Below are 27,830 nucleotides of genomic sequence, written 5' to 3' on the forward strand. Positions count from 1 at the left end.
AGGGATAGATAGAGTTGACGTGAATAGGCTGTTTCCATTGAGAGTAGGGGAGATTCAAACGAGAGGACATGATTTGAGAGTTAGGGGGCAAAAGTTTAAGGGAAACACGAGGGGGTATTTCTTTACTCAGAGAGTGATAGCTGTGTGGAATGAGCTTCCTGTAGAAGTAGTAGAGGCCAGTTCAGTTGTGTCATTTAAGGTAAAATTGGATAGGTATATGGACAGGAAAGGAGTGGAGAGTTATGGGCTGAGTGCGGGTAGGTGGGACTAGGTGAGATTAAGAAGAGTTCGGCACGGACTAGGAGGGCCGAGATGGCCTGTTTCCGTGCTGTGATTGTTATATGGTTATATTATCACTGGTACACAGAATAATATGATGCAATTCCAGTTCTTAACTAGGATCATCATAAGCACAATTGGATCCACTAACAAGTAAAAATCGAAGTGTCTCTCCGTTCTGAAACAGTTCAGGAGTCACACTATGTTAAACAGTACACATCCACAACTAAAAGCATTTTTTTTATTAAAAACGCATTTATTTTGAAAATTTTTAACAAAACTAGATACATTAACATGAAATAGGTCTTCTGAACTTATTTTCTGTACAGAAATAACCTGAACAGCAACATTTCAAAGTTTAATACATTTGTAGATACTACACTGAAAATTTATATTCAAATTCATTTTTGCTCTAAAAAATTCACACCACACTAAAAATAAAAAGTAACAAATTACCTAGTTTCTAATCTCAACATTTAGTTTTCTTTAAAAAAGTCCCAGAGTTTATAAATATCCATTTTTCAATGGGTATCTAGAACTAATTCCATAATATACTGTTATAATACAAAGAGACTGTTGACCGAGTTTATACAAATATTTGAAAGCCATTTACTTTCCTCTTTATAAGTTCTTTTGTACTTGTAATTAAAAACTGAACATTTTTCAGAAAAACTGGCAAACTACAGCAAGGCTCTGAGCATTTTTGATTCTCGACAACTGTGGTGAAGTTTCTAACAGATCTGTGTTTAATTCAATCAGTAGAAAGTCAACACAGTTTGGAACCCTGCATCAAAATTAGGACACTATTAAGTCTCCAGTAGCTGCAACTATAAAGTTTATCTTGATTAAGAATTTGTTTCTTATACTCAGATTTCTGAAAAAGACAGTTTTGCTCTCTGCTCTTGCATCAGTTCTGTTGCTATGGAAATGCCAAAACAATAAGTAGTCAATAATGGACACTGGCATTTGAAAAACATTTCTGACAGATTGCACAGGCTGTCCTATTGTACACCCTAACACTTTAGTACAGCAACAATATCAAGCAACAACTTGATATTCCTAAGCACGCTTAACAAAAATTGTCCACTGGACCAACAACTCTATAAGGCACAGTAAAGGCAAATTCTAATTTGAATGCAATGGACTAAAGACAGGTTGTTATAAGATTAGTCACAAGGATCATTTGGGTTAGTCAGCCAGCTTATTAATATGACGTCACAGCATTCTATTATGGTGAAGGAATGGAGGAATGGAAGCACTTAATAACAACTTAACATTTCAGCAATGTCAGCAACTCAATCACAACTGTCACTCTTTGGAATATCAATCCATAGGGAGTGAAAAGAAAAATGAAAACACTGGTATGGGTGGGGGGAGGGGGAAGAGAAAAACTTCACACATTAAAAAGTGACATACCACTTAGGAGCGATAAGTGATCCTTACTAGAGGGTAAACAAAATTCACCACTACCCAAGTTTTTGTTATACAACTTTGGTTTAACAGTGGCAACCCTGACCAATCTAAGGCAACATTCCAGACTTCCAGCAGTCCAGCTAGTGTATCCAACATGTCAGAAATGTGATAATTAGACGTAAATGCACTTTTAAACAGAATAACTTATGAAATATATATTTCATAATGCACATCACCATAGCTACAGATACTGCCTCAGAGGAATGTCACTTGATGTGAATATCAACCACAGTCACAGTCTTTACATTTACTGAGTTCATTCATCGTCCTCAGTATCCTCTTCTCCATCATCCTCTTGGGTCCTCTTCCGCTTCTGGCCCTGGACTGTTTCTGTGAGGGAGACATTTATTCAAACATATGAATAAATATGTTCATATTTAAACAAAGCTAGCTTTAGTTAAACAATTCAAGATAGCTTTTTTCTGTCACATGTACATCAGAAATTACATTGAAATGTACTGTTTGGGTCAAGGACCAACACAGTCCAAGGACATACTGGGAACAGCTCTCAAGCATCATTATGCTTCTGGCGCCAACGTAGCATGCCCACAACTTACTAACCCTAAGCTGTACATCTTTGGAATATGGAGAAAACTGGAGCACCAGGAGAGAAGGTACAAGCTTACGATAATCAGCAGTGGAATTGAATCTGGATCACTATTATTATAAAGTGTTATGCTAATTGCAACACTAAATGCCACCAATTACAATCTTGAAAAGCACAAGACAACAGTGTTAGCCTCAGAGAGATAAGAATAGAATTGTACAAGAGGAAATATTCATTTAATATTGGGACAACTGGAAATGATATGGGTAGCTTACATTACAGATAAACGACGATTCATTCTTTTTTAAATTATGAAATTTAAAACTTCGGATGTTTTTATACAAGTATAGAACAAAACTACAATTAGTCATCATTTACTTGTCACAAATAAAGGTAAAATAAAAACTGTACTTAAAAGTCACATACCAAAGAAACCCATGACAATCAAGATTTCCATATCCCTCTGCTTCTTTTCTATATACATTGTCCAAGTGTCCTTTTAGTGTTAATGTACCTGCCTCAATCATTTCATTTGGCACCCTCAGGTTCCTATTAAATCTTTCTCTCTCTCTTCTCACAGTAAATCAAGGAGGATCTGTTCAGCAGTCTTATCACAGTTGGAAAGCTGTTCCCAAATCTGGCCATACGAATCTTCATGTTTCTGAACCTTCTCCCGGACAGAAGTGGGACAAAAAGTGTGTTGGCTGGGTGAGTCTTGTCCTTGATTTTCCTGGCAGGTCTGCTCTGACAGTGTGCGGTGTAAAGTGAGTCCAAGGATGGAAGATTGGTTTGTGTGATGTGCTGAGCTATGTTCACGATCTTCTGCAGCTTCTTCTGGTCTTGGACAGAACAACTTCCATACCAGATTGTGATGCACCCTAGAAGAATGCTTTCTACAGTGCACCTATAAAAATTAGTGAGGGTTTTAGGGGACAGGCCAAATTTCTTCAGCTTTCTCAGGAAGTAAAGGCACTGGTGGGCTTTCTTGGCAGTGGACTCTGTTTGGTTAGACCAAGTCAGGTCATTTGTGATATTCACCCTGAGGAAACTTAAAGCTTTTGACCTGTTCCACCTGCACACCACAGATGTAGATGGGGTTGTGCGGTCCACTACTCCTTCTGAAGTCAACAACTAATTCCTTCATCTTGCTGACATTGAGGGATAGGTTATTGTCTTCGTACCATGCCACCAGGTTCTTAATTTCCTCTCTGTACTCAGACTCATCATTACCTATGATACCACCTACAATTGTGGTGTCATCAGCAAACTTATATTTCGAGTTTGATGGAAACTTGGTTGGCTATACTATCATGGGTGTACAGTGAGTGCAGCAGGGGGCTGAGTACACAGTCTAGTGGGGCACCAGTGCTCAGAGTGATTGTAGAGGAGAGCTTGTCCTCTATTTTTACAGCCTGGGTCCTGTCTGTGAGGAAGTTGAAGATCCAGCTGCAGATCTGAGTGCTAAAACCCAGGTTCTGGAGCTTAAGAATCAGTTTATTTGGAATCTAATCCTAATCTAGTCCACCATGTCCTGGCAACATTCATGTGAATCTCCTCTGCACTCTGGCAACTTTAAAAGCAGGGTGTCTGAAACGGAACATAATATTCCAAATGCAGCCTCTCCAACATCTGTGCAATAGCAACATAGCACCTCAATTTCTATTTACAGTAATGACACATTCTGGATTTAATCTAGTCTAGGGGCTGAAAATTTTCTAAGGGCTTCTGAGGGACCTGCCTCCCTCTGAGCCTGAACTATACAGTGCATTGCTAAACCTATCCAACCTTCCTTTACATTAGTAAACTCCTTTACTTTGATCAGTTAATGCAATTCTTTCTTAATTAAATAAGCAGAAAGTCATGCACAGGATTCCCAATTTCTTTAATAATGGATCATGAAGTAAAGAAAGGAAAATATAATGTAATCAGCATACTCCTGACTTTAGACCAAATCACCATAACAAAGGAGCAGTATTCAGCCATGTGGTCGACTCTGCTTGAGAACATAGTTGTTTTATTTTCCCTCTTAAACCAATTCTCTTAATAGTTAGAAGGTAACACGTGCATTTAGATGGGTAGGAAAGATAAAGGGCTGGAGATGAAGGAATCTGATAGGAGAGGAGAATGGATCATAAGTGAAAGAATGTGAGGAGGGGACCCAGGGCGTAGTGATAGACAGGCAAGAAGTGGTACAAGGCCAGAGTGGAGAATAGCTGAGGGGAGGGGGAGGGAGTTTTTTTTTAAACAGAAGAAGAAATCAATGTTGATTCATGTCATCAGGTTAGAGGCTACCCAGTCAGAATATAAGGTGTTGTTCCTTCACCCTGAGGATGGTCTCATTGAGGCACGAGAGGCCAGACAGATATGTAGGTTGGGAATGGGAATTGGAATTATAATACTTGGTCACTGGTAAGTTCCATTTTTGGTAGATGGAGCAGAGGTGATTGATGAAGCTGACCCCCAATTTCCAATGGGTCTCACCAATGTAGAGGAGGCCACATCGGGAGCACTGGACACAAAAGATTTGCAGGTGAAGTATTGCCTACATGGAAGGACTGTTTGGAGCCCTGAATGAAGGTGAATGGACAGATGTGGCACATATTGTTGTGGGATAAGTGCAGCTGAAGTTGGAACAGATGGGATAAATGGGTAGGTGAGCAGGGAAGCTTAGTTAGTGCCACCAGACAGCTCCATCAGCTTAGCCAATCCTGATCTAGAGTGCTACCTGTATGCTAAATTTGTACTCTGTGACTGTGTAGATTTCCCTGGAGGAACCAGTTTTTGCCCACATCTCAAAGATAAGCATGTTTTTTTAAAGTTAATTGATCACTGACAATTGCCCCTGATAGCAGAATTGAGACTTAAGATCTCAATTGTTTTAGTGGAAGATTGAGGTGGTGATGGGCACGCAAGTGAGAATAGGTTTTGGGGCAACAAGTTCAAGAATGGAACTGATGGGAATGGATAAGATTTAGCATAGATGCAAGATGTTAAAAGGCCCCTTTCTACTTTACATGAAAATATTAATCATTTTAAAAGATGGTGGCAGAGGAACTTCTGGTTAAGATGGCGATGTTTTAGTTGCTAAAAGCTATCGCTCCGTTTTAACTCTCATCTCCCTTTTTTCACTCCAAACTGTTAAACTTTTTATTTTCCCTTCTGCCTGTGAATACACCTGTTTTGCAATGGCTTCAAAGACCACCAAATCTGTGAAGAAAGAAGCTCCTGTGGCCGGCCCCTTGGGCGAAAACATTATTTTGATTTTAGAGCAGCACTGACAGGAAATAATAGCTGAACTTAAGTCTTCTGTCAGTTTGTTGGACCTGAAATTGGATCAAATTCAGTCCATAGTGGAGGATCATGCTCAATGCTTATCACATCTCAAGTCTGCCACGGATGTGTTAGACTGCCGTTTTAAAGAGTTGGAAACTGTTTGTTCTGGCTTCAGAGATCAAAACGGCAAGCCAATATCCGAAGTTACTGATTTGGAAATTTGGAGCAGACATCAAAATCTACATATTCTCAGCTTGCCAGAGTTTATGGAACATGGATCTCCCGCCAAATTTTTCTCTACTCTGCTACGTGAGATTTTTGGGAATGATATACTTTCGACTTCGCCCGAGATAGACATCGAGCTCATCATAACTTAGGGCCTATGCTGGAGCCGGGGTACAGGCCACATCCAGTAATTATTTGTTTTCTTCGCTACCAGATTAAAGATCTTCTGATTAAGGAAGGCTGCCAGAGAGGGAAGTTGAAATCAAGGGTCAACCAATTCATGTTGTCGAGGACTATGCTCCCCAAGTTCTGAGTCTGTGAGCCAAGTTTAAAGGAGTCATGAAAGAATTATATAATCGCGGATTCAGGCCTTCCCTTCGATTTCCAGCTTACCTCCGAATAATTCTTACTAGTGGAGGCAAAAGTGGTTTAACTCGGCTTCAGAAACTCAGAAATTTATCAATGGTCTCCCTGTGGCTTTGATTCCCTCAGATTTGGTTTGATTATTTATATTGGCAGAGAAGTACTTTTTCTTCTCTTTTCCCCCCCGATCTCTTTCTTAAGTCAGTGAATTATTTTCATAGTTTCTCGCAGGTAGGTTATTGGGTAAAATCTGTTTACTTGCTTTCATATTTTTTTCACTAGTTTATATATTTTTTTGGGAGCTAAGCTTAAGAAATTTTGGTGGAATGGTTTTCTTTTTCACTATGCATAACTTTAGTTTGTAGTGCTAAAAGTTTTCTTCTTAAAAAATTGATTAAAAATGGAGCTGATGACGACGTTAAGAGACAGGGAGTCGGATTATCCAGTAATTTTTTTTGAAGAGCTTGCTGCTGCTTTTCGGTAGCTCTCTTGCCGTGGGGGAGGGAACTCTAACACCAACATTATTGATGATTGATTAACAACATTTAGACATTTGTATTATTCAGTACGTATTTCTGTCCTGTTTTTCTTGTTTTATACTTTTGTCCCAGAGCTGTTGCTTGAATTTCTGACAATACTTATGCCCCTTTGACAAAATTAAAACTGCCTGGGAGCATGATTTAAATTTTCCTCTGTCCGACGAGGTTTGGGATTCAATTCTCAAGCAAGTTAATTCAACTTCTCTATGTGCTCGCCACTGCCTTTTACAGTTCAAGGTTGTACACAGGGCTCATACATCTAAAACTAAATTATCGCAGTTCTATCCTGATATTAGTCCCTTTTGCGAAAAGTGTAAAAGGGGTGAGACTTCCCCTTATTCATATTTATTGGGCTTGCCCTAGCTTGGAGAATTGATTTTTTAACTTTATCTCATATATAGGTTCCTACTTGGAACCTAACCCTCTGATTGCTCCTTTTTTGTATTTTGGGAGAAGTTGACATGCATCTGACTCCGACTAAGTGTTGTGCATTGTCTTTCGCCTCTATTTTGGCCAGACGTGCAGTCCTTTTTAGGTGGAGAGATGCTGCCCCACCCACTCATGCTCAATGGCTCAGAGACATTATGTCTTGCTTAGATCTTGAAAACATTCATCATTCACTTCTTAATTCAGACATAAAGTTCCAAAAGGTGTGGGGATCTTTCCTTGAATATTTTCATAATTCCCATTCAGATTAAGGGTGTATCCCCCCTTTTTCTTTTGCATTTAAATCCCTTACATCCAGCTTCTTTCGGTTAAGATTTAAGGTTTTTTGTGTATTACAGTCCAGGTAGTAGGCAATATGCTTTCTTTTTATATATACAGCTCTGTGGTGATAAAAGTTCTGATTAACTTTTTTTATATATCATAAGGCTGGCTTGGAGTTGGGTAGTGGGAGGGTGGGATGGTGACTAACTTTATATGATTCTACTATGGGTGCTTTTTCTTAATTGTTATGAACTGTACATTTGTTTTGCACTGTATAAACCTTCTCTTAACTTTTTGTTTTGTCGCATTGTAGAAACTCATAAAAAATTAATTTAAAAAAAGATGGTGGCAGAACTTGGAGGCAGGACATAAGTAGTAGAATGTTAACTAGACCATAGACCAGGGTTCCCAACCTTTTTTATGCCATGGACTAATACCATTATTGATTTAAAGCTCAATTTTGCCATTAAAAAAAAATTGGATAGGTATATGGACAGGAAAGGAATGAAGGGTTATGGGCTGAGTGCAGGTAGGTGGGACTAGGTGAGAGTAAGCGTTTGGCATGGACAAGAAGGGCCGAGGTGGCCTGTTTCCATGCTGTAATTGTTAAGGAGTCCGGAGTCTGTGAACCCCAGGTTGGGAACTCCTACCCAAGACAAAAATACACAGCTGGCATCTTGAAGACCAGCAAATTTAAATAAGTACCAAGCTATAGGATAAAAATATTAAGCTGCAAGCAGAAGCTCAATTATTGTTAAGTTAAACTAAACCTGCTGAATGTTGTTTGAAATTTACCTTTGCATTCTTCTTCATCTTCAACTTCTTCATCCTCATCATCCTAGGTTTAAAAAAAAGTTTACATTTCAGGATCAATTATATCAAAAACACATGTTTCCTTACAAATATGAAACCAGTGAAGATGTACTTTGCTTAAGTTACCCAAAATGGGCTGATAACTCTGCCTGGTTATCATTGGATACTCCCCCCACCCCCCAAAAAAAGTCGAGACAATTTCCATTGCAATTGCACACCACAAGTAAAAAGATAATCACTGGGAAATGAATAAGAGTGCAACAAAATCCTCCATTGAGAAAATAGTCTGGCATTTTTGCTTACATCCTCACTGTCATCTTCATCCTCATCATCATCTTCACCATCAAGTTCATCTTCATCCTCCTCATCCAAGGCATCAAATTCACCCTCTTCATCATCATCTTCATCCTCCTCTTCTACTATAAGTTTTAAACGTATATGAATTAAGAGCAAATAATTATCCAGTACTGACAATACCTTTAAAGTCATCGTGAAGAAAATAACCCATCTATAAATCCTAAAGGTTTCCCAGAAAGATGAGGAAAACCAAATACAGTAGTACATTTAATCCAGACTGCAACTTTTAACAATAGTTTAGCCCGTAGCCTACAGTGCTTAAAGAAAAAGGCTAACATTGTTCAAATGAATATTTTTAATACTTGTATGAATGGAAGGAGGAACCTTGGACATATTTTAACCAATTCAGCTTTTATAATTTTTGCTAAATTATCATGGAAGTGGAAGCAGATAGTTACATATGCAAGAGGAAATAGAGAGAATAAACAAAAATCAAAAGCACGAGTATTCACACTTCACCAAAAGATTTTAGACTATAATTAGATAATGCCACCTCTATCACCAAGTAGTTTTCAAATCATCAAGCATCAATGTGCAACCTGAAAAAAGTAAACTAAACAAGGCATATTTCATCGAGAAACAGTAGGTTAGTATGTTTGTAAAGGTAATGACACAGATAAAAACAAAAATGTAGAGTCCAAACCTGCAGGTTTGGGTTCCACTTGACTCAAACAATAAGGCTCTGTAGAAAATCTAATGCTTCCTCACAGAAAGGTGTGATGATTGCATAAAACTCCAGCTCAAGCATATTCACTGGGCTCAAAGTCCTTGTATTGTTTCACCTTGGAGTATAGCAACATTTTTCCTAAACTAGCAAGCATTCAATTCCATTTTGAATGTCTTAATTGAACCTACCTCCCTGGACTTGCATTCCAGACCCTAACGACTTACTATCTTAAAAATAGCTCTTGGTTACATCATTGATTCTTTGTCAAGACAACATTGATTCTATGTCCTCTAGTGCTTCACCATTCAACCAATGGCTACCTCATCTACCTACTTTCCCCAGTACCTTTAGAATCTTCAGAATTCATGTAGCAGAAATCAGAATAACTGCAGCTTCTCCAGTCTGTCCACATAACTAAAATCTCTTATTCCTGGAGTCATTCTTCTAGATCTAATCTAACCTCCACCTCCCAAGAGATTTCTTCCGGCAGTGACCCGTGGATATGACATTCATTATCTGGTCACACCACTGTTTTACAAAGGCTCATTTGCTCCCACACCCTATGCTATATTTACAAAACAGGATTCACAAGTTTTGCTCATTACCAAATATGATCCTGTGAAAATACTTACCATCTTCATTTTCCTCTTCATCATCATCTTCCTCCTCATCATCATCGAGACCATCACCATCACCCTCTACATCAGAATCTGGTGCCTCCTGATCATCCTGGTCATATCCATCTAAGTACGTGAGCTGGGGGAGCAGCTTGAACATACTGTCTCGATAGTCATTTAAATTGGTCACTTCACAATTAAATAAGTCAAGACTCCTCAAATTCAGAAGTTTTTTCTGTCAAAAGAAAATAAATTCCAGAAAATGCGTCATGCCTTTTTCATATTCAAGGCCACATATTCCCCCAAGTTGTCCTGATGCATGTTTGAGGGATGATTGATTACACATAAATGCCGCTTCTTTTTAGATTCATTACATACCTCAAAACTACTTGAACAAAAGATTTCTGTAATGAATATACTTTACATCTTAACACTTACGGGCAGAAAATCAATCGAATTTCTTTTACAGACCCATAATAAAGAACCAATACAATTAAAAGTTAATACAGTTAAGTTTAAAAATTGCAGCTCTGACAAGCTTTGATTTTGAGATGTGACAGTTTACTTAATTATCAGTTCAATCAGAGTTTCTCCTGCTATTCATCCAAAAGCAATAAAAACATTTTATATTCAGATATCCTTCTCAACTTCTTGAAGTATTACATTGGCAGTGATTTTGCCAGTTGTAACTGCATCCCCATCCCTGTTTGTAAGGCTCCCTGACCCCATTCTAATAAATTTCTACAGGAGCGCCATTGAGTGTCCTGTCTGGTTGCATCATTATGGTATGGGAGCTGCATGGCATTGGACTGCAAGACAGTAAAAGCCGCCAAAAGGATCATCTGGGTCTCACTTCCCATATTTGTGATGATTACTGGGAGCATTGCAGATGTAGGACCGAACTTTCAAGTTTAAATTTTGTTATCATTCAATCATACATGAACACACCATAACAAAACAGTACACCTCAATACTCAGATTGAGGATCGCTACCTCCCATCCCACAAACTCTTTGATCCACTACCATCAGGAAGAGATACAGAAGCATCAGGACTGCCAGACTGGTTAAGAGGTTCATCCCTCAGGCTGCAAGCCTAATGAATACTCTGCCACCGCTGAGGTCTTGTCACTAGCACAGTGTGCTGTTTATGGTTTACCTGTGCTGGGCGTTACTACATGCATTTTGAATTACAGTTTATTAACTTAAGTATATTATATTTTAGTTTATGTGCTGTGTGTGATACATTTTGTGTGGGTGCACATGGTCTTGAAGAATGTTGTTTCGTTTGGTTGTATAATATGCAGACAGGTTACAATAAACTTGAACTTGACACCTCATTTCAAAGGAAAAACCTTTAAAACCAGACAATATGCAGTCTTGAGGTTGACTTTATTCTGACCATCTTGGGAACTTCCTACATGAATGGCACTACAGAATAGAAAAACCACAAAGAATCTATTTGTATTGCTGTAGTTCCTTAACTATTGCTAATAAACCACAGGACACTAATAAAATGCTGCATGGAGCAACACAATTTGATAGGACAATTACCAGTTCTATTGCCTGCTGCACAAACACAAGAAAACCTGTAGATGCTGGAGATCTGATGAAGGGCCTTGGCTAAAAAATGTTGTCTCTCTTTCCCATAGATCCTGCCCGGACTGGTGAGCTCCTCCAGCATTTTGTTCGTGTTGCTATTGCTCTGCTAACTGTTTTGCACCCAAGTTTCAGGATCACAGCAACTAACACTGACAAAATAGTTAGGAATTCATGAATCTTAAATAATACTGGTTAATCTTTTGCATTTATTGCTGTAATGGAAATGATCACCCCTCACAAGCACAGGTATTGATCTCCATCACCCTGGTACATTTTTGCTGTATATCTCTACAGTATTAAAAGCTACACCATGACATATTCAGAACTGACATTAAGCTAACAACCTTTGCTCCAGTATCACCTCGATCACATTCAAAATATATGTTCAAATTACATTTTCAAAGAATGACATTTAATTCTCCAATTATTCTTCACCAGTTCTAGCATTTTACTACTGTATGTTTTTCTTACACCCAAACCAGTTTGTATTTCCTTCTGTCAACCTTCTATCCAATCCATTCATTACCTTTGTTGTACATCCACATTTTTCAACAAACCAGCGACCCATCAGTCTCCCACCCCACCACCACAAAAAAGTAATTGCAATCCATAGTACAAAAGCTGTTATTTATGGTTACCCTAGACTATGTATCTTTGTCATGTGTTCTCATTTGAATAACTCTTAAAGCTAACCTTTTATTGGATATACTGATCCTTATACCTGCCACCACTCCTGTTCCCAATCCTCTGCCCCAGAAGGCAGTGGAGGCCAAGTCTCTGGATGCATTCAAGAGAGAGTTAGATAGAGCTCTTATAGATAGTGGGGTCAAGGGATATGGGGAGAGGGCAGGAATGGGGTACTGATTGTGTATGATCAGCCATGATCACAGTGAACGGCGGTGCTGGCTAGAAGGGTCGAATGGCCTACTCCTGCATCTACTGTCTATTATCTATAAGATTATGATATGAACCAAGATGGCGGCACGACACAGCTTGCGGTGGCCACTCCGGAACTGATTATCTGTTATTTGTGAAGTGGGATGCTGTGCGCAATCATAATCAATTGAAAATGGACGTGGAAGCACGGAGAAACATCAGGAAATCTCTAGGAAGACCTTCTTCGTTGCTGCTGCTGTGAGGTCCGGGACTCCGCTAGGAAGAACAGGCCCCCAGTCCTCGGGGTCGTGTTGCCGATGGCCGTTGGTGGGGCCGTCTTAATATGCTCGGCAGAGGATGGTGCTCGGAGAAGCTGTGCCGGAGGGGATGGTCGTCGGCTCGGAGGTTCGACGGACTCAGGTCGCTTTCGGTGTGTGCTGCATCTGCGAGGCTGAGTCAGGCGGCGCCGTGGAAGTCCATAGCAGGGGTACTCCCTTCTGCTACCGGCGTGGGATGGCGAGTCTGTCGGGACCCTGGGGACTTGTGGAAACTGTGGTAATTTCTTTTGAACTTACAGTCCTTTAACATCTTGGACTATTTTTACTGTGCCCATAGTCTTTTTTTTTAATCAATTATGCTATTGTTTTCACTGTTCTAACTATACGCTGTAATTATGTGGTTTTGTGCAGGTCTTGTAGCTTTAGTTTTTGGTCTTGTTTTTGTCTGGTGGATTTGGAGCTCCTTTCCGGGAAACACGCTAGACGGTAGCGCGATATTAATATGCAGCAGCCACTCTGGACTCTGGATTGGGGATTGCCAAACATTACACGGATTTTCTGGTGTAGTCTATCTTGTCATATGCTTTTGTGATATAATTCTGGGGGAGCGTTGTCTCATTTTTTAACTGCATTGCATTTATGGTTTCTAAATGACAATGAACTGAATCTGAATAGTTAATGTAAGGCAACCTTATTAACCAAAACTACCATAGCTTTTACCTAAACAATTCATTCTTTTCTTTGCCTCAGAAACCAAATGAATTTGGAAATTTAATCTGTAGAACTAATGTTTGCATTTAATTTAAATCTATTATCACAATTCTTCCTATAACTAGGCCACAAGTAAGTTCCCAAAATTAAGCATATTGTAACAGAGAAAGCAGGCAATTAGCGAATTTGAAATGTGATCAATTTCATTTGTAGGCAGTAGCCAGTCATAACTTACAAATAAAGATTTATAAAGAAAACATATGTAAAATCTTCAAATAGTAGTCAATTAATCAGGTTACACATTCATGTAACCTACTCAGGAGTTCAATGAGAAAGATCATTACTGAGAAATTTCTAAATCAAGTAACTTAATTTTACTTTCCAATATGCCAATTTGTTGCATTACTAGGCACCTACAGAAAATGTGCAAGGTATAGTGTATTGTATGAGGTATAGTTCCATCCAAGTAACATACTGCTCCAGGTTTCTTAACAACAATCATTAATTTCTTACCAAGGGCTCCAGAGTGTTGATGTCTTTGATTTTATTTCCACTTAGGTTTAAATGTGTAAGGCTCGGGGTTCTTTCTGCCAGAACTTCAAGACCTCCAGATATTCTGTTATCACTGAGCTCAAGCTGAAAAATCAAGATTGCACCTCTTACAAATCATAAATGTGATTCTATGACTCTAAGGTCAAACTATTTTGTTACAAATTTAAATTTAATAAACCAATGCCATTAGTCCAATGTTGCCTACAGCCCTCCATGGTAAAAAGATGTTTTCTGTACCACAGAAAGCTAAATTTACATAAATATGGCATTTGCAACTCAAAATAATTATGATGTATAAAATCACAAATACAAAAGTATCAATCTGAAAAAGGCAGAGTTAAAAGCCATAGCCAATTCCGTTTGGAAACTGGCTTAATTCCATAGACCTACTTGGTTAAATTAATTTGGTATAAACTTCCAAATGCTTGGAGACTAGAAATCAATGTAAAAACAAGTTAATCTGAAGACATTTGCCTGAGAAGCAATTCATTTTACACAAAGACTACTTTATGGCAAAACTTTTGTCACAAGGATAAAGTAATATCAGGAAGAAAATAAACAATCATGGGACTGGGTATTGATAGTGAATGATCAGCCATGATCTCAGAATGGCGGTGCAGACTCGAGGGGCCAAATGGTCTACTTCTGCACCTATTGTCTATTGTCTATTGACAATCACAGTCCAAAATAAGGAATGGTTAGGTGAAGCTGGAGTCTCAAATTAATGGTAGAGAAAGCAAAGCTAGAACAGATAACTTACTAGATAGAATAATTAAACTATTAGAACAAATTAGGACACTATTAATAGTACTACATACTATAAATCTGTATTAGTTCTCGACTGTTATCAATGGAGGAATTTACTGAGTGTACTTATACGCTACTGTGCTCTTTAGATTGACTGTAAATGAACAAAATTAGCGCACACCACTGTTGCCACATACCGTCACTTTCCTATAAGCTGGAACTAGTCTGTCCATTCCCCTCTGACCTCTCATTATTAAAAGGTGTTTTTCTCACAGAACTGTCACTCACTGAACGCTTTCTGTTTTGCACACCATTCTCTGTAAGCTCTGTGTGTGAAAATCTGAGGAAATCACCAGTTTCTGGTACCAATTATCACTCCATGCTCACATTTCTTTCCCATTCTGACGTTTGGCCTGAACGACAAGTGAACTTATTGACCATGTCTACGTTTTTATGCACTGATTTGCTACCACGTAACTGGCTGATTAGTTATTTGCCTGAATGAGCAGGTGTACAGGTGTGCCTAATAAAATAGCCAGTCTACAGAGTCTCTGTGGGTGGAAGTTAGGAACAGAAAAGGGTCAATAACTCTACTGGGTGTTTTTTTATCCCACCCAATAGTAACAGGGATATCGAAGAGAAGATAGGGAGACAGATTCTGGAAAGGTGAAGTAATAAATGGATTGTTGCAGTCGGAGATTTTAATTTCCCAAATATCGATTGGCATCTCCCTAAAGCAAGGGGTTTAGATAGGGTGGAATTTATTGGGTGGGTTCAGGAAGGTTTCCTGACACATTAGGTAGTTAAGCACACAAGAGGAGAGGCTGTACTTGATCTGGTATTGGGAAATGAACCTGGTCAGGTGTCAGTTCTTAGTGGGAGAGCATTTTGGAGATAGTGATCACAATTCTGTCTCCTTTACCATAGTACCGGAGAGGGATAGGAACAGACAAGTTAAGAAAGCGCTTAATCAGAGTAAGGGGAAATAAGAAGCTATCAGGCAGGAACTTGGAAGCGTAAATTAGGAACAGACATTCTATGGAAGAAATGTGGTAAATGTTCAGAGGATATTTGCATGGATTTCTGCACAGGTACATTCCAATGAGCCAGGAAAAGGATGGCAAGGTACAGGAACCGTGGTGTACAAAGGCTGTTGTAAATCTAATCAAGAAGAGCTTACAAAAGGTTAAAAAAAACTAGGTAATGATAGAGATATAGAAGATTGTAAGGCTTGCAGGAAGGAGCTTAAGAATGAAATTAGGAGAGCCAGATGGGTCCACGAGAAGACCTTGACAGACAGGATTAAGCAAAACCCCATGGCATTCTACAAGTACAGTCGGCCCTCCTTATCCTCAGATTCCGCACGTGCGGATTCAACCAACCACAGATCAGGAAAACCCGGAAGTTCTCTCTCCAGCACTCGTTGTTTGAGCATGTACAGACTATTTTTTCTTGTCATTATTCCCTAAACAATACAGTATAACAACTATTTACATACATTTACATTGTATTAGATATTATAAGTAATATAGAAATGACTTAAAAGTACAGGTAGTCTCTGAGTTATGAATGAGTTCAGTTCCTGAGTCCGTCTTTAAGTCGGAACAGGTACATCTGGTATTGTTTAGCGTCAGTTAAGTCAAATTTTTTTCTTAGTATATAGTACATATTTTACCTTTCTATGCATATAAAACACTTAAGAAACATACATATTTCAATAATTAAAACACTGCATTGCTTAGTAATACTTGAAGCTTTCATCGGGGCAGGGCCTTTCACATGCTCCATTAAAATTGTTCCGATCGCTGACCGCCAGTAGTCCAATGCTTTTCCAATGACAAATGGCATTTCACCTTTTCCCGATCACTTTATTACATCCACCTTATTTTCAATCGTGATTGTGATTATTTTCGTGAACAGAAACACTGCAGATTCAGAGTGCACCACCGGGTCCTAATGCCCACCACATTGGGACATGTTAAATAAAGTCCGGGGTTCCGCTGGGTCCTAAAGACCACCACACTAAGACAGGTTAAATAAGGGACTTGAGCATCCGCGTTTTCTGGTAATCTGCGGGGGGGGTCTCCGAACCAATCCCCCGCGGATAAGGAGGACCGACTGTATGTGAAGAGCAAGAGGATAAGACTTCAGAGAATAGGACCAAACAAATGTGAAAGTGGAAAAGTGTGTATGGAACTGGAGGAGATAGCAGAGGTACTTAATGAGTACTTTGCTTCAGCATTCACTACGGAAAAGGATCTTGGCGATTGTAGGGATGACTTATAGCTGACTGAAAAGCTCGAGCATGTAGATATTAAGAAAGAGGATGTGCTAGAGCTTTTGGAAAGCATCAAGTTGGATAAGTCACCGGGACCGGATGAAATGTACCACAGGCTACTGTGGGAGGCAAGGGAGGAGATTGCTGAGCCTCTAGCAATGATCTTTGCATCATCAATGCGGAGTGGAGAGGTTCTGGAGGATAGCAGATCTTGTTCCCTTATTCAAGAAAGGGAGTAGAGATAGCCCAGGAAATTATAGACTAGTTAGTCTTACCTCAATGGTTGTTAAGTTGATGGAGAAGATCCTGAGAGACAAGATTTATGAACTTTGGAGAGCCATAATATGATTAGGAATAGTCAACATTACCTTGTGAAAGGCAGATAGTGCCTTGCGAGCCCCAGTGAATTTTTTGAGGATGTGACTAAACACATGGAAGGAGTTAGATCAGTAGATGTAGTGTATATGGATTTCATCGAGGCATTTGACAAGGTTCCCCATGCAAGGCTTACTGAGAAAATAAGGAGGCATGAGATCCAAGGGGATGTTGCTTTATGGATTCAGAAAGGCAAAGAGTGGTTGTAGATGGGTCATATTCTGTATGGAGGTCAGTGACCAGTGGTGCGCCTCAGGGATCTGTTCTGGGACCCCCAACTCTTCGTGATTTTGATAAATGACCTGGATGAGTAAGTGGAGGGATGGGTTAGTAAATTTGCTGATGACACAAAGTTTGGGGGTGCTGTGGATAGTGTGGAGGGCTGTCAGAGGTTACAGCGGGACACTGATAGGATGCAAAACTGGGCTGAGAAGTGGCAGATGGAGTTCAACCCAGATAAATATGAAGTGGTTCATTTTGGTAGGTCAAATATGATGGCAGAATATAGTATTAATGGTAAGACTCTTGGCAGTGTGGAGGATCAGAGGGATCTTGGGGTCCAAGTCCACAGGACACTCAAAGCTGCTGCGCAGCTTGACACTGTGGTTAAGAAGGCATATAGTGCACTGGCCTTCATCAACTGTGGGACTGAGTTTAAGAGCTGAGAGGTAATGTTGCAGCCTTATAGGACCTGGTCAGACCCCTCTTAGATAACTGTGCTGCGTTCTGGTCACCTCACTGCAAGAAGGGTGCAGAGGAGATTTACAAGGACATTGCCTGGATTGGGGAACATGTCTTATGAGAATAGGTTGAGTGAACTCGGCCTTTTCTCCTTGGAGCGATGGAGGATAAGAGGTGACCTGACAGAAGTGTACAAGATGACAGGCATTGATCGTGTGGATAGTCAGAGGCTTTTCCCCAGGTCTGAGATGGCTAACATGAGAGGGCAGTTTTAATATGCTTAGAAGTAGGTACAGAAGACGTCAGGGGTAATTTTTTTTAAAAGGCAGAGTGGTGAGTGCATGGAACGGGCTGCTGGCGATGGTGGTGGAGGCGGATACCATAGGGTCTTTTAAGAGACTCCTGGATAGGTACATGAAGCTCAGAAAAATAGACGGCTATGGGTAACCCTAGGTAATTTCTAAGGTAAGGACTTGTTCGGCTCTGCTTTGTGGACTGAAGGGCCTGTATTGTGGTGTAGGTTTTTTATGTTTCTATAATGTTATGTGGATCACCAATTCAAATAAAAGTAGAACAGTTCCTAAAGCAGCAGTCTGCAGTAACAATGCAATGATCACAGTGCAAATCCCACCGCAACTGTGGAATTAAACATTCTCAGCTTGCTCAACAGGGGAGGATATCTGGAATTTATCAGACTCCAGGGCTAGCAATCCAGTTAACTGATAAAAGTCCTCTGAAATAATGAATAAAACCCAATGGATCAGAAGGCTTTAATGAAGTGACGTTGCTCAAAGCATCACTGATCATGCAAAGTGCTCATCAGAAACATTAAGGAAGTGTTTTAAACTGAAACCCAAGACAATCATTCACATAGAATCACAGGTAACAGGCCACACTTCTCCCTCACAATCCTCGTTCCCACTGGCGGGACAAATTCAGAAGGGACAATATAGCTGTACCAAGCCAGGAGGGAATAGCCGAGGAAGCTCTCCATATTGACTCAAAGCCCTATAAGAATGTTTGTCATGGAATGTCGAACATGAACAAGGAAATTCCCTCCTGAACACAATTTGCTCTCCCCAGTCAAACTAATGAATTACTGTCCTTCCCTGTTGAACAAATTTCAGAATAAGTACAAGTGCCACAGAATGTTCTCTGGGCAAGGATCACAATGCCCATCACCAAGTAAGGATTAGAGGCACAAACAATGACAAAGTCTTAAACATAGCTGCCACATTAAGGAAATCACTGCTCTTGTCCTCATCAATTATGCAGATGCCCATAATAAAGTGGCAGAAGTGACAATAGCAGCTGTTGTTGAGACCCCTTTCTTTATAGTGTGGGCAACATCCATTATGTATAGTGCCATTAATAATAGCACCAAATGAAATAGATGCAGAACAAATCTGAACATCCATGAGATACCGTCACAAAGGCAGGTGTCCATCCCTATAAACATAAACTCATGGATCAGCAAACCCCTTGTTCTATTATTACTGTTAATCTGGGGGATTAACCTTGGTTCAATGAGATTTGGGCAAAATGCCAGGAGCAGCATCAAACATAAATATGAAGTGTCAGCCTGATGAAGCTGAAACACAGCATAGCAGACTACACTGCAATGACAGCATACAACAGAGCTATGCCACGAGAAACGGATCAGATGAAAGCACTATAGCCTTGTCACATCCAGTGGTGAATGACAGTGGAAAATTAAGCAGTTAATGCAAAGTTCACATAACATTCCCATGCCCAACAACAGTGTCCATCAAATGACTGGTAAAATCAGGGAGGGTTTCTTGACAGAGTATGTAGAAAATAGGCAAGAGACCTTGTATTGAGAAATCAGCTTGACCTAATGAATGGATTTCAGCGATCATTTTCAGAAATAATCATAACTCTGCATGTTTTAGGGTAGTAACGAATAATGTTAACATTGATCCCTGGGGGAAAGTGCTCAGTTTGGGAAAGGCTAAATGCAACAGTATCAGGCAGGAGCCAGGGAGAATAGACTGGAAGCAGCTATTGATGGGCAAGCTCTCATTTAACAAGTGGGAGTCATTAAAGGAGTGCTAATCAAAACGTAATTTCAATGAAAATGTAAATGGATGAATAGTAAAAAAAATTGGCAGAGATTTGGATATTGAGGAAGGTTGTCAAAGAATTCAGCAGGATATAGACAAGATGGAAATTCAGACAGTGAAATGTCAAATGGGAGTTTAATCCAGGCAAGTGTGAGGTGTTGCACTTTGGGAGGACCATTTGATGTGCATAAAGATCTTGGGGTTGCAAGTCTAAAATTCAAATAGGCAACACAAGGTAAAAAGGGTGGGCAAGGTGGACTCAGCCCAAAACGGCGATTATTTACTCTTCTCTATAGATGCTGCCTGGACTGCTGAGTTCCTCCAGCGTTCTGTGTGTGTTGCTTGGATTTCAGCACCTGTAGATTTTCTTGTTTGTGTTTATGATGACCCTAGTTAATAATTTGAAATGCATCATATTATCCTGTATACCAGTGATAATGATAGCTTATAAATTAGTAAAGTGCCCAGATTATGAATTTTAGTCAATTGTAAGATCCCAAAATGTAGAGAATAAAATTGGGCGCAGTGAGCTTTAAGCAATCTAAAAAGTAGACTTCATTCTTGAGTGATTGTCTTACGAATATTCAAATACTTTCTTAATTTTTGTTTTCTGTCTGTTACAGTTAGACTATTAGTGAATGAATACACAAATTTGACTGGGTTGAGAATTGTAAGATGGGTTCACAGGAGCTCGATGTTACTACCAGAATAGTAAAAGGAAGAAGCACAAGGTATGTGGATTAGAAAAATAAAACTCACGGCAAAGGGTGACGGTCCCTCCACAGGTTGTAGTGATAGCAGAAGTCACACATGAGACTGCTAAATAAGAGCCAGTGGTATTATAAGAGAAATACTAGCATGGACAGAAGATTACCTGACTGACAAAAGGCAGAAAGTGGGAATAAAGAGGCCTTTTCTTTTTGGTTGCTGGTACAAAGTGGTGTTCCACAGGGGTCTGTGTTGGATCTACTACTTTTCACTTTATTATGTTATTGATGGTTTTGTGGGTTGAGGGTTGCTTTAAGTGCTAACTTCAATCTCATTATAGAGTCAGAGAAGTACAGCACAGAAACAGATCCTTCAGTCCATCTAGTCCAGTTAAACTGCCTACTCCCATCAACCTGCACTGGGACCACAGCCCTCCATAGCCCTACCATTCTTGTACCTAATCAAACTTCTCTGAGATGTTGAAATCCAACTTGCATATACCACATGCGCTGACAGTTCGTTCTACACTCTCATGACCCTCTGAAAGAAGTTTCCCCTCATGTTCCCCTTAAGTGTTGAACCTTTCACCCATAATGCACGACCTCTAGTTGTAGTCCCACCCGTCAGTGGAAAGAGCCTGGTTACATTTATCCTATCTATACACTTCATAATGCTATATACCTCTATCGAATCTCCAAAAATCAGGTTACCTACCCAACTTTTACGTGTTAATGTGTCCACCTTAACCTTATCTTTGCTAACTCATTCAAAAAAAGCACCATTTGTGTGAAGAAGCTGCTCTCAATGTTCCTTTTAAATCCCTTACATTTGATCTTAAACCCATGCTCTATGCTTTATTATTAGCAATCCCTTCCCTAGGGAAAATAATACCATGTGCTATGTCAATGCCTCTCAAGATCTGTCATGCCAAGCTCAATCTCCCATGTTCCAGAGAATAAATTCTTAGCCTATGCAACCGCTCCTTATAACTCGGGCCACCAAGTCTAAGTAACATGTTGATAAATCTTCTCTGTACTCTTTCTAGTTTAAAGACGTCTTTCCTGTAACAGGATGACCAAAGGGATACATAATATTTCAAATACAGCCTCACTAATGTTTTGTATATATCTGCAACTCCTGACTGAAGGCCAGTACACCAAAGACCCCTTTTCACCAATCCACCTGTGATGTTGCTTTCACTGCAGGTTCCCGTGCACCCGAATATACATCCATCTCCCACCATTCACTGTACGATCCCAGTTTCATCTTCCAAAATGTAATACCCACATTTATCTAGGGCAAGGGTTCCCAACCTTTTTTATGCCATGGACCTCTACTATTAACTGAGGGGTCTGTGGATCCCAGATTGGGAACCCCTGATCTTGACTGAAAACCATTTTCTAATCCACTTGCTTAAGATTATGGTTTGGCAGCATTTCCCAAGTCCACAACCTTTAAACCAGAGAAGTGCTCCAGGCACAGGGAAATAACGCTTCCTGCATTTCACAGTCCCCATCTCACTGAATTTGCAAACCACCTTCATGGTTTGTTCTTAATTGTGGAACTCCCTATCCAAAAGGACTGAGAGTCTGCAGCAATTCAAGAGTAAATCACTGCCTTATTAAGGGTTATTATAGATCGGACAGTAAGTACAGACCTTGCCATTAATGCCCAGATCCCAAATAGTGTAACTAATGATATCTCCATATAGCGTATGGACTATTCAACATTTCACAAATTCTGCTCCAGAAAAGGAAATATATCATTCACAAAGATTACACATTATGACTGCAAACACTGGTGCTTAAATTCAGTTTCATTTCAATACTCTTCGAAATATTCAATTAAAATGATATTTGAATACATAACTAACGATAAATGACTGCCCACATCAAAGATGAAGTCAGTCTGTCAGGCAGAGCTGCTACCTCACAGCCCAGTAAGTCAGGTTTGATCTTGACCTCTGGTGTCGTCTGGGAAGTGTATTCCATTTGTTCTCCACTATTATTATTAGACGGAAAGAGAATAAGGGATGAGCTAATGAATGCTCAGGAGATAGTCTACAGCAAATAATTATGGGGTGATGGATTTGTTCTGAGTGCTAGCATTAACTTCAATGGCTGGTGCTTCAATGAAAGGGGAAATATTATTTCAATATATTGACATCAATTACAAGTTTAATTTGTTATATTGTAACAATTCTACCAAACAGATCAATTGAGATGCATTATAATTAAAACAAATGCTCAGTATCAAAAGAACAGCAGTACAGCTTAACCACATGAATTCATCACCGGTACAGCTTCTAAAGGATAAGTTATTTTAAGTTCTTTGCATGCATGGACACAAACCATATCTATAGTAACTATAATCTGTTAGCACCTTTAAATTTTTTGGAATAATCACTTTCACTCTAATAATTAAAATTCTTACCTTTCTTAGTTTATTTAACTTTGGAAGATTTGATACAGATGTCAGCATTACATTGATCATACTGAGAAATTCTAAGCTCTCAAAAGATGCCGACAGTCCTTCAATTTTGCCATCGTTTGATCTGCAATTGTCAAGAACCAGTTCTTTAACCTGCAAAACAGCAATGAATTTGTCTATAAATGTTGTAGAGAATCATGATTCCCGAATTAGCCTTGTATGTATACAGTGCATTAGATTATTGTGGGACACACAAAAGAACAATCAAATCAAATCACATCATTTTAAATCAGGTCTTTCGGATACAAGAAGCTTGGCCGGCTTAATTGAAAATGATCGCTTTGGAATTTGTACATTTGACTACTCAATCTGTTGCCGACCACAAATCTCACTCCTGCCAAGGAAAATTATCTTCAAAATATTCCTGGCGTCTGCTGGAAGCCTGTGGACATTTGATGGAAATAAAATGAACTTACTGCCAAAACTTGCAAGTCAAAAGTATGACTTTGGACAAGCTATTGCATTTACAGAAGAAACCAAACATATTGAGAAAGTGGCATCTAAAGATTAGGGAGTAAAGGAAACCATAAACAACAGTAAGGAAAAACACCTTAGGTTTATTTTAATATTTTATATTAAGAATTATCTCTGTCTGTTTTTGATGTTCCTGGTTAATTGTGGCCTCATAGTCGCAAAGACTTAATGCATTCAAATACAATATGCATGATGATGATTTTCCAAAAACTAATTTTTTGAACTATGAGCATTTACAGTTATGAACCTAATTACTTGCATCTCTACCTCACTAATTTTAGTGATTTGCTGCAGACGGTACAAGAATTGTCTAATTTTGGAGACACAGAAGTATGTGCCATCAAGGAGTTGGGAAATGGCTGTTTCTTTTGTAAAAGAGAATTAATATTGAGGTCAGAAAATTCAGCGCTATACAACAATGAATCCAAGCAGAACTTTTTATAAAGCCACAGATACACCATAGTTTGTGGTGACCGCTAACAATTAAGCAATTTTTCAACAATGTAAGGAAGTGGTTTCAGTTATAAGTTGGAAACGGGTAAATGTACAAACAAAAACAGAACAAAAAGAGTCACTCTTAATTAAGTGCTCAAGTGTTGGAAACAGACACAGGTCTTTGGACTTCTTAGATATGTGTTAAATGAGTCAGTGACATTTTAAGTAGTATAAATAAAATTTTCATAAAGCTATTGAACTTGGCACAATTACAGTATCAAGTAGCCAGAATGTTGCAAGCAATCCTGCAAAATTCCTTCACTTTCATGTGCACCACACCTAGCACAACAACTGCAGAAATACTTGATTTACCTGAACTGAGTTGTAACAACTGTAACTAAAGCTCCCCTGGTGTAACTATGGTACTGTACTGTGGTAGGATGTGAGGTAATGGAGCCTCTGACTTTGGTCAGAGTGATTTGAATTATTTCACATCCACCAATGACCCCATGGATGCTTTATAATGTAGATTGTTGTGATTGGTCCAGGGATAGAACTGGTGTCTCCTTTGAATAATGGTACAAGATTCTTCACATCCGAATGAGATGGGATGAGCTTAACACCTCGTTCAATATGGCCCCCAATAATGAAGTACCCTTTCAAACTGGAATGGAAGACAGGAGACCACATTTGAGCCAGCACTAGATCAATCATGATAGGGATTCAGTGACCAACTCTTGCATTAACTTTCCATGCAGAGACTCAAAGAACAAATCAATTGGTTAAGTTTGCAAAGGGTCTGAGTGGCCACTGAGCCAGTGGTAATTTAATGTACAACAAACCCCTGGATTGGTTCATTAAAAGGACCCAAGGCTCTTACTCATTCAGGATTTTGGTCATGGAAACCAAAACTAGTCACTGAAGTGTTTCCCATTGCTCCAGGCATCACCATCAACAGCATTACATTGCCAAGCCTGAAGGATGTGGATAACAAGCTCAAGCTAGTTTCCAAAATCCAGACTGCTATTCCAGTATCAGGCAGCCCTGCACTACTTAAGGTGGTGTATTTCAGATGGGATATTAAACGAAGACTCTGCCCAATCATGCAGGCATGAGAACAGGCTTTTCAAGTTATCCTCAATATCCTGAACAATGTTTAACCCTTAATCTACATAATTAAAACCAATTATCTCGCCATTTTCACTTTAGCATTTCTAGAAGATCCATGTTTGTAACCTTTGTGTTATTAAAAGTACTTCAACAAATTTAACGTCCCCTGGTGCACATGTATGTGGTTTGAGAAACACTGGATAAATCCAAAGTTCCTGTGTTTAATACCTCAAAGTAAATGATAGGATGATCTGGATAGGCAAGTAAATAGAAATATTCTTAAAGGTTCTGCACTAACCCCCATGCACATGAAAAGATCCCCAACCCTTAGTTCTTGCCAATCCTGTCCACAGGCACAACCACGTGGTATTAGGAGAAACGTTGAGTATGGGCAGAAGATTGGGCAGCACTTCCCAGACTGCAAGTGCCTAATGAATTATTTAAAGGTTCAATTATTTACAATTTAGGATAGGCCAGAGTGCAAGGTTTCCACATTTGCAGGTGACAGCAGACAGGTGTATCAGATGTTTACGAAAGCATCGCAGCCTTTATTTTAAGTGACTTGGAGTTCAGATATAGGGAAGTGCTATTACACCTGTGTGGGATACTGACAAAGCCAAAATTAGAGAAAGATGCAGTTTTTGACTCATTTTATAAGAAGGGATATGCTACCATTGGAAGAAATCTGAGAGGTGGGACAAAAGAATAGAATTTTTTTGTGCAGCTAAATTAATTTTATATGTTCCCAAATTCAGAAAAACAAAGGAAGATCCTATTGAAATGAAAGCCTAGGAGGCATTTTCACTCATGGGAGAATTTTGAACACGATACAATTAAAGGATTATAGAGTTGCTGTTTAAAAATAAAGTATGTAGGAATTTTCTCCAGCCCCCTCAAAAAGAAGGCTGCAGAGTGAAGTCATTGCATTATTTAAACAGGGTGTAGATAAATTTTTGGAAGATCAGGGAATTGAGGACTCATGGGAGTTAAAAGCTTGGTGAAATGGCACAGCAGGTGTATGGAGCCAAGTGGTCCCATATTCCTACATGTTTATATTCTGCTCGATGAATCTCTATGGGACTGTAACATACATTTGTCCCTTAAGCCTGCCCCATCGGGCATTAAAATCGTCGCAAAATAGAAACGTTCCCAATGGATTTCAGCGGAGATGAACTTTCACAATGAATCTATGGAACAATTGTACATTTTTGTAAGTTACTCGTGCAACGGCAATTCCAAATATCTATTCTGAACCCATTTTAGAAAATTGCGAATGCCACATTGCTACTTTCCATCACCCCAAGTGACTCAAGGATACTTTAAAAGTCTAAAGAGGAAATAGAAATGCTAATTGTATATTTGGGAAAATAAAAAGAATTTTCACTTGTCATTAAAATTACGATTTGTTGTGACTTAACACACGAATATTCAATTCAAAAGCAGAACATGACCATTAGTTTCTCTAAAGGCTACAGGGAGACCAATTATATCCATGTCGTGGTCAGCCCCTGACGTTTATTCATCCTGTCCGGGCTTCCCCAAATACTCGGGATCACAACAAAGAGATCGGGATCAGCCCCCGCCCGGGCTCGGTCAAACGGTGGGAGAATGAGCCCCCGGCTGGCGGCGACAGCCACGATGTCGGAGACGCGGCCTATCGGATTGCGGCCAGCCCACGTGTGACAGACAGCCGGGAAGCGACAGGCAGAGAGCGGCGGCCGGAGCCGAGGGGCGGCCAGCGCCGGGGATGGGAAGGGGTCGAGCGGCGGCCAGCGCCGGGGGGGAGGGGGGCGAGGCCATCTCCGGCGGGAAGAAGCTCCACGCGGCGGCAAAATGGCGCAACACGCACCGACTTATCGCCGGGCCTCGGGAGAAAAGTCCTGGGCTTGGGTTTGCCGCCGCCGCCGCCGCCTCCCCTCCCCCTCCCGCGGGCCGCAGGATGAAGGCGAAAGGGGGAGATAAGGCGCAGGCCCGGCGACGTTTCAGCTGCCCAGGGCCTCGGGCCGAGGCCCCGACTTGCAGCCGGCGGGAAATTTAAATCGCAGCCCGGAGGGTTTTGTGTCTCCAAAGGGGCCCGCCCGGCCACGCGGTTCGGCCGCTCACAGCGCGGCCTCCCACCCCGGCCCTAGCCTCACGTCTGCCGGAGTCCTGTTCCTCAGCTCTAGGTTAATCCTCTTCTTCATGTCCATGGCTGTTGGGTATAGCCGCCGCAACCGCTTGCAGTCAAAGAAGGAACGGGAAGCCCGGCCTCACACACCAGCCTAAACCGCGCCAAATGCAGCTGCTTCTGGCTGTACCAGGCGACCACGCACCGCCAGCGCCGCCCCCGGGCGCCGAGCGGCACTGCAAGCCTCAGCTCCAGCTGCCACAACCAGCGCCGCCTCCGGGCGCCGAATGGCACTGCAAGCCCCAGCGCGAACCGCCACAAACAGCACCGTCTCCGGGCGCCGAGCCTGCACTGCAAGCCCTAGCGCGAACCGCCACAAACAGCACCGTCTCCGGGCGCCGAGCCTGCACTGCAAGCCCTAGCGCGAACCGCCACAAACAGCACCGTCTCCGGGCGCCGAGCC

The 27,830-nt window shown here is 40.4% G+C and overlaps 1 protein-coding gene across 2 annotated transcripts; it reads right to left on the reverse strand.

The window, feature by feature from the left end:
• Window positions 1-523: 523 nt before the first annotated feature.
• On the reverse strand, window positions 524-27,579 carry LOC132406166 (acidic leucine-rich nuclear phosphoprotein 32 family member A-like). Of its 2 annotated transcripts, none has more exons than XM_059991458.1 (7): window positions 27,396-27,579; window positions 23,185-23,334; window positions 13,840-13,962; window positions 9,877-10,096; window positions 8,524-8,636; window positions 8,203-8,245; window positions 524-2,082 (listed from the first exon to the last, which is right to left on the reverse strand). In XM_059991458.1, exons 1-7 carry the CDS (start codon window positions 27,447-27,449, stop codon window positions 2,009-2,011), a joined length of 777 nt encoding a protein of 258 aa, XP_059847441.1. In that variant the 5' UTR covers window positions 27,450-27,579; the 3' UTR covers window positions 524-2,008. The 2 variants fall into 2 exon arrangements, with proteins under 2 accessions (XP_059847441.1, XP_059847440.1); XM_059991457.1 differs by having other exon boundaries at window positions 8,524-8,639; window positions 27,396-27,577.
• Between the last annotated feature and the right edge of the window lie 251 nt (window positions 27,580-27,830).

Source organism: Hypanus sabinus, chromosome 16 (assembly GCF_030144855.1).
Source record: "Hypanus sabinus isolate sHypSab1 chromosome 16, sHypSab1.hap1, whole genome shotgun sequence".
NCBI classification, from domain to species: domain Eukaryota; kingdom Metazoa; phylum Chordata; class Chondrichthyes; order Myliobatiformes; family Dasyatidae; genus Hypanus; species Hypanus sabinus.